Source organism: Panthera tigris, chromosome B4 (genome assembly GCF_018350195.1).
Source record: "Panthera tigris isolate Pti1 chromosome B4, P.tigris_Pti1_mat1.1, whole genome shotgun sequence".
Lineage (NCBI taxonomy): Eukaryota > Metazoa > Chordata > Mammalia > Carnivora > Felidae > Panthera > Panthera tigris.
In genome coordinates this window covers 129,301,712-129,316,615 of record NC_056666.1, presented here as the reverse complement: position 1 = coordinate 129,316,615, position 14,904 = coordinate 129,301,712, and the positions used below count along the sequence as shown (strand labels likewise).

General features: G+C 54.8%; 1 protein-coding gene across 2 annotated transcripts; it reads left to right on the top strand.

Moving 5' to 3' along the window:
- Window positions 1-2,599: 2,599 nt before the first annotated feature.
- Window positions 2,600-14,538, top strand: TXN2 (thioredoxin 2). Of its 2 annotated transcripts, XM_042993170.1 has the most exons (5): window positions 2,600-2,738; window positions 3,731-3,984; window positions 5,813-5,936; window positions 13,709-13,829; window positions 14,302-14,538. In XM_042993170.1, the coding sequence occupies exons 2-4, from the start codon at window positions 3,731-3,733 to the stop codon at window positions 13,820-13,822; spliced, it is 492 nt and encodes a 163-aa protein (XP_042849104.1). In that variant the 5' UTR covers window positions 2,600-2,738; the 3' UTR covers window positions 13,823-13,829; window positions 14,302-14,538. The 2 variants fall into 2 exon arrangements, with proteins under 2 accessions (XP_042849104.1, XP_042849103.1); XM_042993169.1 differs by having other exon boundaries at window positions 2,601-2,738; window positions 13,709-14,538.
- The last annotated feature ends 366 nt before the right edge of the window (window positions 14,539-14,904 follow it).

Here is a 14,904-nt window from a genome sequence, read left to right as displayed (position 1 = left end):
CAGCGTACTATGGCCAAGACGAAGGGGAAACAAACAAACAACAAAAAACATGGCAGCGATTTGGGAAGGGTATAATGGAGCCACGTGATATGGTGGAGACAATGGGATTTGGGGTAAGAAGGTGTGATTTGTGCTCCTGCTGTCTGTTCATGGGACAAATAATCACGGAGCACGTGCTATCATGCACCAGGCCTGGAGATAAGCCATAGAGAGACAGATGGACCCTTTGGGAGCTGACAGTACAGTGAGGAGTGAGGAACAAAGAACAGACAATATTTTGTAGTTTCCGCACCAGTAGCCCGATCCCCACCGCTCTGGTCTGTGATCGCTGCACTTTGGGGAACTGTGCATCCCCCTCGTAGCTTTGCTCAGTGTCCGTGGTATCTTTGCGGACTTCCCAACCCCAGAGTAAGTTTTTCTGCCAAAATGAGAGGTTCTTGGTGCCTTCTAGACTTTCCACACCTCCCAACGTGGGAGGACTGTGAAACTTTCCACAAGACTGCTTCCCTGGCCTCTCCATCCTTCTGGTGTTGGTTTTTCTGGGTTTGACACAAGCCCACGAGATGTCCTCCAAAGCCTCTGACGGTCTACCCATCTCCTCTCCAGCCCACTTTAGTTAGACTGCATCACTGTGAGGCCACCAGCCCTTTCGTCTGAATTCTGTGAATCTCCACCCGGCCTGCCTGTGGGTGGAACCTGGACGGTACTGTCACCCTCCTGTCATCTCCCCCCACATCCCGGGCACTGGCTGTTTTCTGTGAAACTGGGAGTGAACACGTTCGGCTTTGAACTGGCCCTGAGGAAATGGGTCAGGAGTTGTGTGGGCAAGAGGGAAGGCTGAGAGCCATTGGAAAACTAAGAATGAATTTTGTTTTAGATTTTTTATTTTTAAGTAATCTCTATACCCATCTCTATCTCACAACCCTGTGATCTAGAGTCACCTGCTCCTCCAACTGAGCCAGCAGGGTGTCCCGAATTTTTTTTTCTTTTTAACATCTTTCTGTATTAGTAATAAATGCAGTGGAGACAAAACAGACAGTAACAATACAGAGTGCTGAGTGTGGTGGCTGATGTACAGAGGCACAGGGGCTGTGGAAGGTCGAAGAAGGGCATCTCCCCCGCTAGAGAAGGTTCAGGAAAGGGTCTCCAGAGATGATGCCTAGTCTCTCCCTTGGAGAGTAGAGGACAGCGCCTTCCGGTCATAGAGCAACTACAAAATCCAGGGACGGGAGCGACATTTAAGCACACTCTGGAGCTGTATGGGATTCCCAGTGGCTGGACTAGACTGAAACGGAGGTGTAAGAAGGGGCTGTGCCAATTTACCTGCCTTGTGACCTTGGGCAAGTCACGTAACCTTTCTATAAACCGCTCCCTGAGATATCCAAAGACAGTGTTTAATAAACATCTATCGAACATCCTCGGAGTCAGGCACTGTATCAGATTGGTGGGCAGATGGAGTCAAACAAAAGCTACAAATTCCTACTCTCAGGAAGCATAAAGTCTAGGGGGGAGAGGCAGACACCCACAATGTGTTACATAAGAGTTTCGAACAAAGCACTACAGAGAAGGAAACAATTACTGCTGCTCAGAGAAGTGATGAGTAGGTGTTCCGCCAACGGGAGAGAGAAAAGAGCATTTAAATTAAGCATAAGGCAAGGAGGAGGGAAAAGGCAGTGATGTATTCATAGACCCGCCAGGCCACGAGTGGTTGTAATGTAAGGTAGAGGGTGCGGGGGCGGGGGACAAGAGATGGCTGTGACTCCAGCCTGGGCCACACAGATACTTAGCCCCTGTTGTCCACGCCAGCGACGGTGGGTGCGAAAGGAAGGCCCAGGCTCAAACAAGTTCACGGGTCCCCACACCTTACCCGGGGCCTCAAAAGCAGGCCGAGTACCACCACCACCTGACATCTTGTCCAAGCCCAGTTCTCCAGCAACTCCGGAGACAGGCTTGAACCACGCCAGCCTTTCATGTCACGTATTGGGAAACCGAAGCCCCCCCCCCCCCCCCCCGGGCCAGGGTGACTTGTCCAAAACCACAAGCGGGTACAGTTGCGTGTGAAAGACAAGGGCCACAAAGCGTCCTCTTTACTCCCAGTCGGGGTCTTTTGCCCCTAACCGGCACTTCCGCCTTCAAAGAGCTTAGCTGCCTCATCTGTAAAAAGGAGGAAAAGAATCTCCCGCACCTGTAATTTTCGGAAGACACTGAGGCAAAGGGGTGGCGGGTGGAGGAGTCTGCAAAACCCGGAGCCACGCCTCCCTCCCGCCCTTTCGCCCTTGGGTAACTCCCTCAAGCTCCCACCTCCTTCCTCCTCCTCTTCTTCCGGACCCTCCTCGAGGGCCCGCCTGCCTTTTTCCGGCCCCTCCCCGAGGGCCGCCCCTCTTCCGGTCTTTCCTCAAGGACCCGCCCCCTCTTCCGGTCACTCCCCCCCCCCCGAGGGCCCGCCCCTTCCCCCGGTTTTCCCTCCCAAGGACCAGCCCCCTCTTCCGTTGTCTCTTCCCGAGAACACCTCTCTTCCGGTCCCTAACTGAGGCTCCACCCCTTCCGCTGTGCCGTCGTCCGTCATCCCCATTGGTGGAAAATCCAAGCCGCCCTCGAGTTGCGGAGAGCCGTCCTCCAGGTTGTCTGTCCCCGGAAGTGATGCTCGAAAGGCCCTCCCCCGAGGAAGTGACGGCAGGAGTGCCCTTGACTGACGGGGAGGGCCGGGCCGTGCATCCCTCCGCTCGCGCTGCAGGGAGGTAGGAGGCTCGTGGGGGTGGCTCTAGGTGGTGTCGCGGCGGAGGCAAGCTCCGGGTCTGTTCCTGCGCTGGCCGGCGGCCGACCGGGCGAAGGCCCCGGGCGGGGGGACCTGTCCTCCGGAGGGCCGGGATCCCCGGCGGCGTCCGATTCCCCAGTCCCTCAACGCATGTCCCTTCTTTTTTATTCCCCCACACACACTCCGGGTCCGGAACCTCTTGGTTCCCCCCACCTTGAATTGTTGCGATTCCTCTTTTCTGATCCTTTGATAACTCCCTTGTGCCTTAATTTCCCGTTAGAACACTCATTAAAATGAGTAATAAAGAATCTGCAGACGGCCTTGGGTTCCAGTGTTGACTCTCATTTAATAGGTTACTTTGGGCGTGTCACAATTTACCTGAGCTTCGGACTCCCTATCTGTAGTGTGAGCAGTACTGTAGAAACTTCCTCCTGGGTGATCTGGGAGAACTAAGGCCCCCTTGGCCCTTGGCAGGTTCTCCATGAATATATGTTCCTCCCTCCCTTCTGTTATAATTCTGAATATCCTGATTTCTCTTTTGTCATCAGCCCAATTTCCGAGTTGTGTTATGTGACTCCTGCTTTTTGATTTTCATTCTTCACTTACCTCTATTCTAGAAATCGTTTTTTTTTTTAGGTTTATTTATTTTGAGAAGGAGAGAGAGAGAGAGAGAGAGCATGCGCCCACGAGCGGGGAAGGGGCAGAGAAAAAGAATCCCAAGCAGGCTCAGCACTGTCAGCCTCGAACCTGTCAGAACTTGAACCCATGAACCGTGAGATCATGACCTGAGCGGCAACCAAGAGAGTTGGTCACTTAAACACTGAGCCACCCGGGCGCCCCCTCCTCTAGAAATCTTACATATCATTTCCTGGAATTCTTCCGGCCCTGAATGTGGAGCCCCCCAGTTCTCCCCAAATACCTTTCTTTTCCTGCAGTGTTGACTTCTCGAACTGTTCCTGCCTCTTTCCCTCACAGATGGCTCAGCGACTTCTCCTGAGGAGGTTCCTGGCCTCCATCATCTCCAGGAAACCGCCTCAGGGTCGGTGGGCACCCCTCACCTCCAGGGCCGTGCGGTGCAGTCCTGGTGACCTCACAGTAACACCCAACCAAGCCCGGTCAATATACACCACCAGAGTCTGCACAACGACCTTTAATATCCAGGATGGACCTGACTTTCAAGACCGAGTTGTCAACAGTGAAACACCAGTGGTTGTGGATTTTCATGCACAGTGAGTCCCAGGGGTCAGCAGAAGACTGGGGTGTTGCTCGGTCAGGTATTTACTGAGTACCTGCTGTGTCTCGTACCGTGTTCGATGCTTCTCAGATGTAGTCTCCTTACAAAGGCTGGTAAGACCCAGTCCCTGCCATCAAAGATTGAGTGCAGTCTGGTAAGACACACACTAGTAAACAGTCCTCAAAGCTCCCTGTCATTGGTGCTGAGAAACACTCACGTTCTGTATCTCGCTGCCCAAATGGCTGAGTCCCCTTCAGCTTGGACCAAAGCAGGAAAAATAGGGACCATCCCATCATCTGGTTTGTGGGGTGTATATCAATTCCTGGCCCTGCGGATAGGTTGATGTTTAACATCTTGCCGCCCAAACTGGGAAGGGCTGGCAAAAAGTTATCAGGGTCCCCACAGTGATATCCCAGCATGCAGGGGACGGGCAGGGTTTTCTTTCCAGTGCTGTACAAGTGTGTTTTAGGGAGACTTAAATGCCTCTAGCCTTCTAATTGTTAGCTTGGCCTTCTCATTTCCAGACTTTGGGTCCTAAGCAGCCACCTGGCTACCAAAGAACTGGACAGACCTGGCATAGCCTGAGTTAACAAGCTGGGAGGCCTTCCGGACAAACGTCAGGCAGATTGTTTTGCCTTCTTTCCCACTCTCTCTGACTCACCACATTGCCTTGGTCAGGCCGTGTGACCTCCTTGTGCCTCCCTTTCTTCTCACAATAGGAGATAAGCTCTTGCAGTCTGGGTTTTTAGGTGTTGTGAGTTCCTTAATTGAAATCTCCGAAGGGAAAGCGTTTTCAAGGCTGAGCATAAAATAGGGGTCATCAGCCAGGGGTTCGTGGAAGGCGGAGCTTTCTACCTCCCCTGTATAGTGAGCACTCCAGAGAGGACTTCCCAAATGAGTGATAAATGGGATGATGCTTCATTTCCTTCGACGAGGAAGTAAGACAGTGAGCTTGTTCATTTAGCGCCTGGCACTGTCCCTAGTGCTCCGGAGATGACAGCCTGTTCCCAAAGAGCTCACCACCCGAAGGGGAACAGCTGTGATCGGTACCGTGCTAGCACTTGACGCGGGGCCTGTGGGATCCCAGGATAACCAGGGCTGGAGGAAGACATTTGGAACACAACCTCGGGTTGCAGTTCCCGTGAGCCGCTCGCCAGATCTGGGACCACGCACATGTTCCTTAGCTTGTGTGCTCCTCAGTTTCTTAGGAAGGCGTGTTCTTTTCCTTTGTGGGGCTGAGGGTTCTGGGCAGTAAACGCTGAGAAGGCCCTGGCGCAGTGACTAGCATGTCGTAGAAGCTCCCTAGCCACAGGTCTGTCCTCCCTGTAGTTGTGGGTCCGTGAAGCATCTAGAGTAACCCTGCAGCTTATAGAGTATGTTTATTCATGTTGCCTTAGTAGATTTCTCGTCGCTGCTTGGAGAGACATGGTCTCTCTTTCTCAAAAGAGGAAACCGAGGCCCCAGAACAGTGAGCTGATAGGTGAGGAGTCTTTGTTGGAACACAAACCTTTTAACTTCACATCTCATATTTTTTTCTGTGACAGTGCAATTCTCTTATATCTATTGAAATAACCCTTATAAGAGTCTTCTGATGAAGACTGTGATTTAGAAGCCCAGGACCCCTGGAAATTCCCCCGCTGCAGAGTTCTGGCTTTATCATTTGACCTGTTGACATTACAAGTTAATATTCAAACACTGTAAACGGAGCTAATAAGGGCAAAAGGCCCCTCAGAAAGATGTGGGTCAAGGGAAGTTTCTGGGGAGGCAGTAAATCGATTGCTGAGCACTCTTGTGACTGGATGCTTCCTTTCTCCCCTTCTGAGGTGGTGTGGCCCGTGCAAGATCCTGGGGCCAAGGTTAGAGAAGGTGGTGGCCAAGCAGCATGGAAAAGTGGTGATGGCCAAGGTGGATATTGACGACCACACAGACCTCGCCCTAGAATATGAGGTATGAATCGGCAGGGGATTGCCACAGTGCAGCTGGTGTGAGGGGTGCTTGGGCCCTAGGATAGCAGGTGCGGGACACATCTTGGGGACCACCAGGCAGCCCGGAAGAAGTGTCTCGGTTTTTCCTAGAGCTCTCAGGAATTCAGAGCCCTTTGCAGATGTGACTCTGTTGACCCTCTGAGCCGCTTGTCTGTTTACCCACCTTTAGGAAGTGGAGTGTATGATCCAAAACACCAGGTTATTGTCTGGGAGTCTTGGGGCACTGACGCACTCCTTCGTTCATGTTTTCATCCACGCACATATTCCGTCAGCCGTCGTTCGGGAGCCGCGCAGTGAGCCAGGCATCCGTGATTCTGGCACAAAGAAGATGAACACCTTGTGTCCAGCACCCCTAGTCTAGCCTAGCAAGAGAACAACAGGTAGACAGGTCATTTCAGCGTACGGTGAGAGGTGCTGAAAGCAGAGGTGCACAAAGGAAGAAGGGACTGATTGTTGGGGTCGGGGGAGGGAATGCTTCCGTTTTGGGGGACCTCTGACTGGGGCCATGAAGGATGCGCAGAGAAGAAAGGCCAAGAGCACAGCACACACTGAGACAGGGTAGTCTAATGCATTTGGTTGGTCTCTGTGTGCATTTAACAGATGTGTGTTCAGAGTCTCTTAAATGCCAGGTGCTGTTACTTGGTTGTCGATATGACAATGAACAAAGCTAACCCCCTCCCCCCCCCAAAAAAAAAGGGGATCGGCACACTTTTTCTCTAAAGGACCAGGTGGAACATACTTGAAGCTTTACAAGGCATTGGTCTCTATTGCAAAAACTCAACTGCCATTGAAAGCAGCCAGGGACAGTGTAGAAACAAATGGGCATACTTGTATGCCAGTAAAACTTTATTTACACAAACAGGCAGCAGGCTGGGTCTGGCCTATGGGATCCCTGCTTTAGGTAATAAGTGCTGTGGAAACAAATCAAGAAAATGAGGTGGGGCTGAACATGGGGCTGGGGAGGGTTTCTCTTTTTTTTAATGTTTACTCATCTGAGACAGAGTGTGAGTGGGGGAGGGGCAGGGAGAGAGGGAGACACGAAATCCAAAGCAGGCTCCAGGCTGCCATCTATCAGCACAGAGCCCAACGCGGGGCTCGAACCCACAAGCTGTGAGATCATGACCTGAGCTGAAGTCGGACGCTTAACCGACTGAGCCACCCAGGCGCCCCATGGGAGGGTTTCATTTTGGAAAGGGTGTGGGGGCACCTGGCTCGAAAGAATATGTGACCCTTGATCCTAGGGTCATGAGTCCAAGCCCCATGTCGGGTGTGGAGCTTACTTTTTAAAAAATAAATAAAAATAGAAATAAGTAAATAAAAAATAAAAGGGTGGGTTAGGGAAGGTCTCTGAGAAGCTGACATCCGAGCAAAGACCTGGAGGGAGGAAGGAAATGAAGCAAGCAGCTCTTTGGAAGAGTAATCTGAGGCAGAGCAGACATCAAATGCAAAGGCCCTGGGGTCAGGGTGAGCACAGTTTGCTCACAGAATAGCAGTGCCTGTGTGCCCGGAGCAGGAAATGAGTGGGGTGTGGGGGCATCTTCTGGGCCTCAGAGACCACAACAGCTGGAGAAAGGGGAGAGATGTACTGCGGCTGGATGGCCAGCGTGGGGAACTGAGCAGAGAGTGAGAGCACAGGCCACTGGGGGAGTTGACTGTGGCCAGACGGGAAGGGGTGCTGATCGAGTTTGTAAGTCCAGGCTCAGCGCCCCCCCCCCCGCCCCCACCCGAGCCCAGCTCAAGTCGAGATGCCGCCTCCAGCCAGTCCCCAAGGGGATGGGGATGCGCATAGGCTGGCTGCCGGCTGCACTGGGGTGGCAGTGATCCCCCCGCCAGGAAATCAGGCTGCCCCAACCAGAGGGAAAGGAAATAGATGCCGGGCAGGCAAAGCCACCGATGGTCACTGCAGATGAGTGAGGGGGTGTAGGACTGCCTGTGGCGCTGAGTGACTGAGGGCGCCTTACGAGGGCTGGCGCAGGGGAGAGGGATGAGTTACTACTTTGATGTTCTGTTTTGTCTTTTTTTTTTTTTTTTTTTTTTTTAAGTAAACAACGTCCCTATTTGGGGCCCGAACTCACAACCCTGAGATCAAGAGTGGCATGCTCTACTGACCGAGCCAGCCAGGCATCCCAAGTTGCTGTGTTTGAAAGCTCTCTCACGGAGCGTTCAGTCAAGGGGGTACTTACTGGCCATTCAGATGCCCCTACCTTTCTCCTACTTGTCCGTCCCTCCCCCAAGGCCCGCGGCAGCTGTGGGGGTGAGCTGAGGGCTGGAGCTCCCAGGACATTCCCAGGGCGAAGGGCGGGCATAAGATGTCTTCGGCTAACTCCTGCCGCCATGCCAATCAGCCCCAGCCAGTAGAACTTTTTAGCAGACATGCCCTGAGCGCCAGCCATGTTCCAGGAACCGTGGTTAACCGGTACAGATGTGAAGAATAATCCGGTTCCTGCCAACAGGGTGCCCCCCGGGTGGTGAGGTTCCCAAGACCACCCCCACCTGCATTCCAGGGAGCCTGGTGGTTAGGGCTGGGCACTGAGGTCCTGTGGTCAAGCCTGGAAAGTGTATGTGGACTTGGGTCCTCTTGTAGGACCTTCTCACTCCTCCCTCTGTCCACTGTCCAGATCTCATGGGTCACATCAGCTGGTCCCAGCCTCCTTGTTTTGCCAAGCCCTGTTTTGCCAAGGTCACTGCAGGGCTGAGGAAGCTCCAAGAGGGACTTTCCTGACCCCCTTTCCTTCCTTCCTTCACACCTGTTCTTTTGGAGGAGAGCCAGAGGACGAAGACGTTTCAGCTGAGAGATCCAGGGTACCTCCCGGGACAGCTTCCTCCTTTTCCGAGTGTTGGATGAACATGTGGTAGAAACTGCTTTAAATGGTGTTCAGGGAGGGGCGCCTGGCTGCTCAGTCCACAGAGCATGTGGCTCTTAATCTCAGGGTCCTGAGTTCAACTTCCACGTTGGGCTTGGAGCCTACTTTTAAAAAAGGAAAAAAAAATTGTTTTCAGGGAATTTGGTCCCTCTCTCCAGGCTTTCCTGAACCTCCCCTCGTGCCCAGCACATGCCCTCGGGGCAAGTCTCCTCCCTCAGGCACCACACTTCTGCTTCGCTCAGCTGACCACCCTGGACCCCCACGGTCTCCCAAAGGACAGGGAAGGGAAAGACTCGGGGCTTCAGTAGTTTTAGGGTACCCCACCACCACCACCACCCGATCGTGCACTGCCCTGGCTTGGCCAGACGAAAAGCTCTCTGCTCTCCGTCTCCTCGTCCCGGCTGCCTGGCTGGGCATTCCGTACAGACCTTGCCAGCTACTGGGGGCAGAGAGTGCATCCAGATGTGGACCCTCGAAGCTTTATGCTTTCCTCTGGCTTCACACTTGGAGCTGTTACTCTTTTATTTTCTCCTCGTATGGAGAAGGCCCTTTAAAAAGCATTAGGAAAACAGCCAAGTAGTTAATCGGGGAAAGTCAGCTGTCATCTTACTGCCCCAGATACAACCACTGTCACCATCTTGGGTGGTGTTTTAAACTCGTTTAAGGTTTCATTTGAATTATTTTTCCTTTTAATGTTTCGTATAACCCCATAGTTTACTGAGTATTACTATTTCATATTATTATGAATACGTAGCTAGAAGCGATCGTTACCGTATCTCCCCGCTTTGCAAGTATTCTAAATCAGTGCTTCGCAAACATGAATACGATCTGGGATGTTGCTTAAAAGCAGATTCTGATTCAGTAGGTGTAGGAAGAGCCCAAGATTCTGCTCTTCCGACCAGCTTCTAGGTGAGCACTGCCAGCAGCGTGGAAGCAAACATCAAGAAGCAAAAGTTGGAAAGTCCTATGCTGACCTTCTGGGGGCGTGCAGGGGTCCCACCAGATGGTGTCCATCTCGTGGGTCTTGACAATGTACACGCATCCGCCATTACAGTTGTGTGCAGAATAGCGTCACCGTCTTACAAATCCCCTCGGGTTCCACCTTTTCCTTTTTTTGCCTCCTCCCCTGGTGCCCCTGACAACCACTGATCTTTTTTACTGTCCCCATAGTTTTGCCTTTTCCAGAACGTCATAGAGTTGGATTTGAGTTTTTCAATAATAGCTTTGTCCCAGAACCCTCCCGTGTCCAAAGGCTTCTCATTTGAAACGTGGAGTGTGACACCACCGGGAGCTTCCCAGGCTGGAGGCTGCCCAGCTGCCCGTTCATCCTCGCCCTGCTGGGACCCGGTAGCTCTTAGGCCAAGGGATGGCTCAGCTTGGTCACAGACAGCAAAGTCAGACAGATCCCGCGACAGATCCCAGCTCCCGCCCTTCCTCATTCAGCGCTTGTGCCTCTGTCTTCTCCTCTTCAGAGCGACCCCACCTCGAGGCAAGAATTTATGAGGTAGCCTACGCAAGCGGTTGGTGTCATTCGTGACCCTTAAAGGAGCCCCCAGTAGGTAGCAGCCTCGGTGACAGTGGTCTTTTCCTTTGCATCAGTTCTGCAGTTAGCTGAGGAGGAGGTGGCCAGCCTCCTGTGACATCTAGCGCTGTGTCTGTCCCTCAGTAGGTCCTCACAGGTGGAGGAGGTTGTGGGGGGAGGAGGGGGAGACTGAGCAGGGACACCGAGCTCAGTCGCACAGGGTGAGCCACTGGGCTGCAGGTTGGTGGGGACGGACCACACACACACACACACACACACCCCACCCTACCCTGAATTCTCAGGGCATCGGGTCCAGCCTGGAAGGCTCCCGGTGGTGTCACAGGGCAGGAGGAGAAGCAGTGCGTCTTCGCACGTCTGTTCATCTCTCTCCTGGCCCCTCGGTCCCTTCAGAGCTGCCAGAGTTGGGAGGGAAGCAGCATTCTTGGTCCACCACGGCCCCTCTTGTACTTGGATCACATTCTACAGGCGTGTGCCAAGGACCTGTGCACTTCCATTTAAGGCCGGGTTTACAAGCAGCAGCCCCTCCTGATTTGTGAGCCCAACTCCGGATCCGCAAAGCCACCTCAGGGGAGGGAAGTCCCATCACACCCCAGGTACCACAGCAGTGTCCCGGAAAAACCGGCTTCCCGCAAGCCCGTTGCTCTGTGCGCCTGTGCGATTTGGACTCACGCTTGGAAGAATGCCCTTGGTCAGTAATGACCAGGCCTCGGAGTGTCTGCGGTACAGCTGACCGCAGTGTGGCTGTGCGCGTGCGTGCACGCATGTGAACACACAGGTGTGATCGTGGTGGGACTCGTGAAGTTCTTGAAAACTGAGTCCCCTCCAGGCCCCATGGTGAGCGTCGTCCCGAGAGGACACGCGAAAGCAATCAGACTACTTCTCGTACGATGACACACAGCTTATTTATTTAGAGAGTGAGAGAGTACACGCGGGCAGGGGAGAGGCAGTGAGCAGGAGACAGAATCCTAAGCAGGCTCTGAGCTGCCGGCACAGAGCCCGATGCGGGGCTTGAACGCTCAAACCGAGAGAGATCATGACCTAAGCCGAAACTGGGAGTCAGATGCTTAGCCCACTGAGCCACACTTAGCCCCTGACACACAGCTTTTATATTGGTTGAAGAAACGGGAGGGGAGGGAATGCAGTTAGTGAGGGCTTGAGCCTGGTGCCTCCGTTGAATGGCTGGATTTGAGGCGCCCTAGCTGCCCTCGCAGGCCACTAGAGGGCGCATAAGACCATAGCTCTGGGGGTGCGTGGCTGGCTCAGTCAGCGAAGTGTGGAACTTTTGATCTCTGGGGTTGTGAGTTCAAGCCCCCACGTTGGGTGTAGAGATTACTTAAGATAAAACCTTGGGGCGCCTGGGTGGCTCAGTCATCGAGCGTTCCGACCTCAGCTCAGGTCACGATCCAGCAGTTCGTGAGTTTGAGCCCCGCGTCAGGCTCTCTGCTGTCCGCACGGAGCCCACTTCAGATCCTCCCCTGTCCCCCTCTGTCTGTCCCTCTCCTGCTCACCCTGTCTCAAAAATAAGCAAACGTTTAGAAATACATATTTTAAATTAAGTTAAAATTAAATCGTTTGGGGCACCTGGGCGGCTCAGTCGGTTAAGCATCTGACTCCTGATCTCCGCTCAGGTGTTGATCTCAGGGTCGTGACTTGAGGCCCTGCGTTGGGCTCCAGCCTGGGGATGGAGCCTACGTGTTCCACGCGTGCACACGCGCACCCCAAACGACTGGGTGTGCGGCCCGGCCGGAGCAAGTTTCTCTGGGCCCTGCCTGTGCCTGGAGACCATAAGAGCCACATTCCGGACCTTTGTACTTCGTGCCACCTCCCCTGCCACAGTCGTGAACGACAAGGACGGGAGCCAGTGGTCGGGCCACGGGCAGTGGCACGCGTGGTCAGCCCCCTGCCGGATGGGTCTGAGGAGCATATCAGCTGCCACCGCGTCAGCCCCAGGACAGCCCTCAAAAGGGCCGGGAGGGACTAACCGGAATAGGGACTTTGTCGTATTACCTGCCGCGTTTGTCCACCCAGAGCCAGTTAGCGGAGGTCAGGGCCTGCCACACAGTCGGGAGCGAGTGGTAGCACCGCCCGAGGTATGAGCTCGGGCCGCTGTGGCCTGCGGTTCTCTCGTAAGTGACCCGTGCACGGTGTGAACGTTCTAACCCCGAAGTCTGGTTTCCCGAGATGACTCACGGGCAGGATGCGCTCAGAATCCCGAAGACGGGGTGTGTTTGTGTAAATTGCTGTTGTTACTTTGTAGTTAACATGTGTAAGAAAAGTCTGTTTATCTTGTTCTGTGTATCCATTTTTTAAAAAAATGTCTACAAACGTCAGGCAGGGAGCCCAGGCGGCAGAAAATGCTAGATGCCAGAGTGCAGCGGGCCTCATTGACATGCCGTGTAATCTGCACAGGTCCCCCGAGGGAACTTGAGAAAATGCTTCACAGGCCAAGAATGTTGCCCCCGACCCCCCTAATAAGTAAACATCGGATCGTGTGTAGCCGAGCCCCTCCTCCCACGCTGTCCAGTCGGAGTCCGTGAGTTTCTGGACCCTGCTAACCGGCCACGGCAGCGAACCGACGTGGCTCCTGCGGTAGACTTTTCTGCCATGCTCTCTGCAGCCACGATTTGTTGAGCGCCACTGCATACCAGGCCCTCTGCCAGGTCCTAACACTCGATGTGCCTGCCAGGCGCAGGGCACCATGTGCATTATCCCACGCAGCCCCCAAGCCCAGCACGAGTGCCGCCGGTGGCTCCGTTCTGCCGATGAGGACACGGAGACAGTGATGAAGTGGCTCCCCCAGAGTGGCCGCTTCCAGAGCCTGAGCTCCTGACCACTCAGCTTTGCATCTGGATCGTTTGTCCTAAACCTTCAAGGGAGATCCTTTGGTCCCCGTTTGACAGAAGAGGGCACCGGGGCCGTGGAGGTGGCGCGGCCTACCCGCGAGGGGCCAAGCCAGGCCACGGACCCCAGTCTCTGGGTCTTCCCTCCTCGGGAAGCTTCTCTGGGCTCCTCAGCCACGCCCCGCCCCCAGCCCCGGCCTGCAGCTGCACGGACGGGTTATTTTCATCTCTCCTGTCATTGCAGCCAAACCACTGGGCCAGTGAGTCAGTCGTGCGGTTGGGGGAGGAAGGGGACCGCGGGGAGCCTGCAGTGGAAAAGTCTTCCCGGCGGGTGGACCTCCAGGCCCCGCAGGACCCCTGCACCAAGAGGAGGGGCCGCGCCCGCCGCCTGGGCCGTCAGTGCCCCGCGGGAGCCACCGGCCTTCTCCACAAAGGCTTGGGAGTGGTGGTCGAGAGGAGTTCACCTCCCCTTGTCTCCTGCACCCAGGTGTCCGCCGTGCCGACCGTGCTGGCCATCAAGAACGGGGATGTGGTGGACAAGTTCGTGGGCATCAAGGACGAGGACCAGCTGGAGGCCTTCCTGAAGAAGCTGATTGGCTGACACGCAGGGAAGAATCCTGGTGGCCCTTGCCCACCTGGGCCCCGGGGTTCCAGGAGGATCCCCGCTACAGCTCAGACCTTCTGTGCTGGCCCTTCCTGCCTCCTCCCTTCTGTCCAGCCCCTGTGGACCCGTGCTTTGGAGACCAGGCCCCCAAACCCTGGGAGCCTCCGGGGCTTCCCGGCCGGCTGACTGCCACTGACCTGGGGACAGCCGTCTTCCCGCCCACTCTCTCTTGTCTGCTCCCACCAGGGCTCGCCTCAGTTCCCCCAGGATGCTGGAGAGAGCCCCAGGCCAGCCAGCCCGCGGTGCGCCAGGCCAATGGCGGCCGCGTGTCCCTGGCCCCTTCCGATCTGCACCCCGGTGCCTGGCCCATCTGCCTCCTACAGTTTTTCTTCCCTGCTGCTGTTTTGTAAAAAAGAAGAAGGAAAGAAGAAACCCAAACAAGTGAGAGTAATATATAATTCTCTCATTTTTTGTAGGTCTGTAATAAAGAACTTTATGTGATCCCTTCTACCTCCTGCTGTGAAGAACAGACCCTGGGCCCCACACTAAATTACCCTGTAGCCACCGCCCCCCACCAAAGAGCCACCTTCCTTCCTTCCCAGGCACGAGGGCGGAGAACATGCACCGGGCAGAGGGAGGGGGGAGTCAGGCCCCTGCCTCTGGAAGCCTCACTGTGAACAAACCAGACCAATAAAGCCAGGGTTTGCTCTGTCGACAGCTTCTGTTCTGTCTGGGCTCCAGGAGCACTTGTGTCCCCTTCCCAGGCTGGCCTGCTGTCCCTGCTTCCTCTGACTCTCCGCCACCCTCTTGCCCTTGGCCAGCCTCTCCTGTTACTAACAGTGCTGTCAGTCGTGGCTGCTGTCCCGGTGCCACCTTCACACACAAGGCAAGAGGGCGCTTCCTGTCCCGTTATGCAGATAAGGACATGGGCTCATAGGGCGCAGAGCCCGGGTTTGTACCCAGGCGTGGTTGCCCCTGGAGCCTGGGCTCTTACAGCCGATCCCCTGGATGCTTCTAGCGCTTCCGTCTCTGCCAACGGGCACAGGGCCACTCCCTGCGGCAAGCCTGGCCCCCTGAGG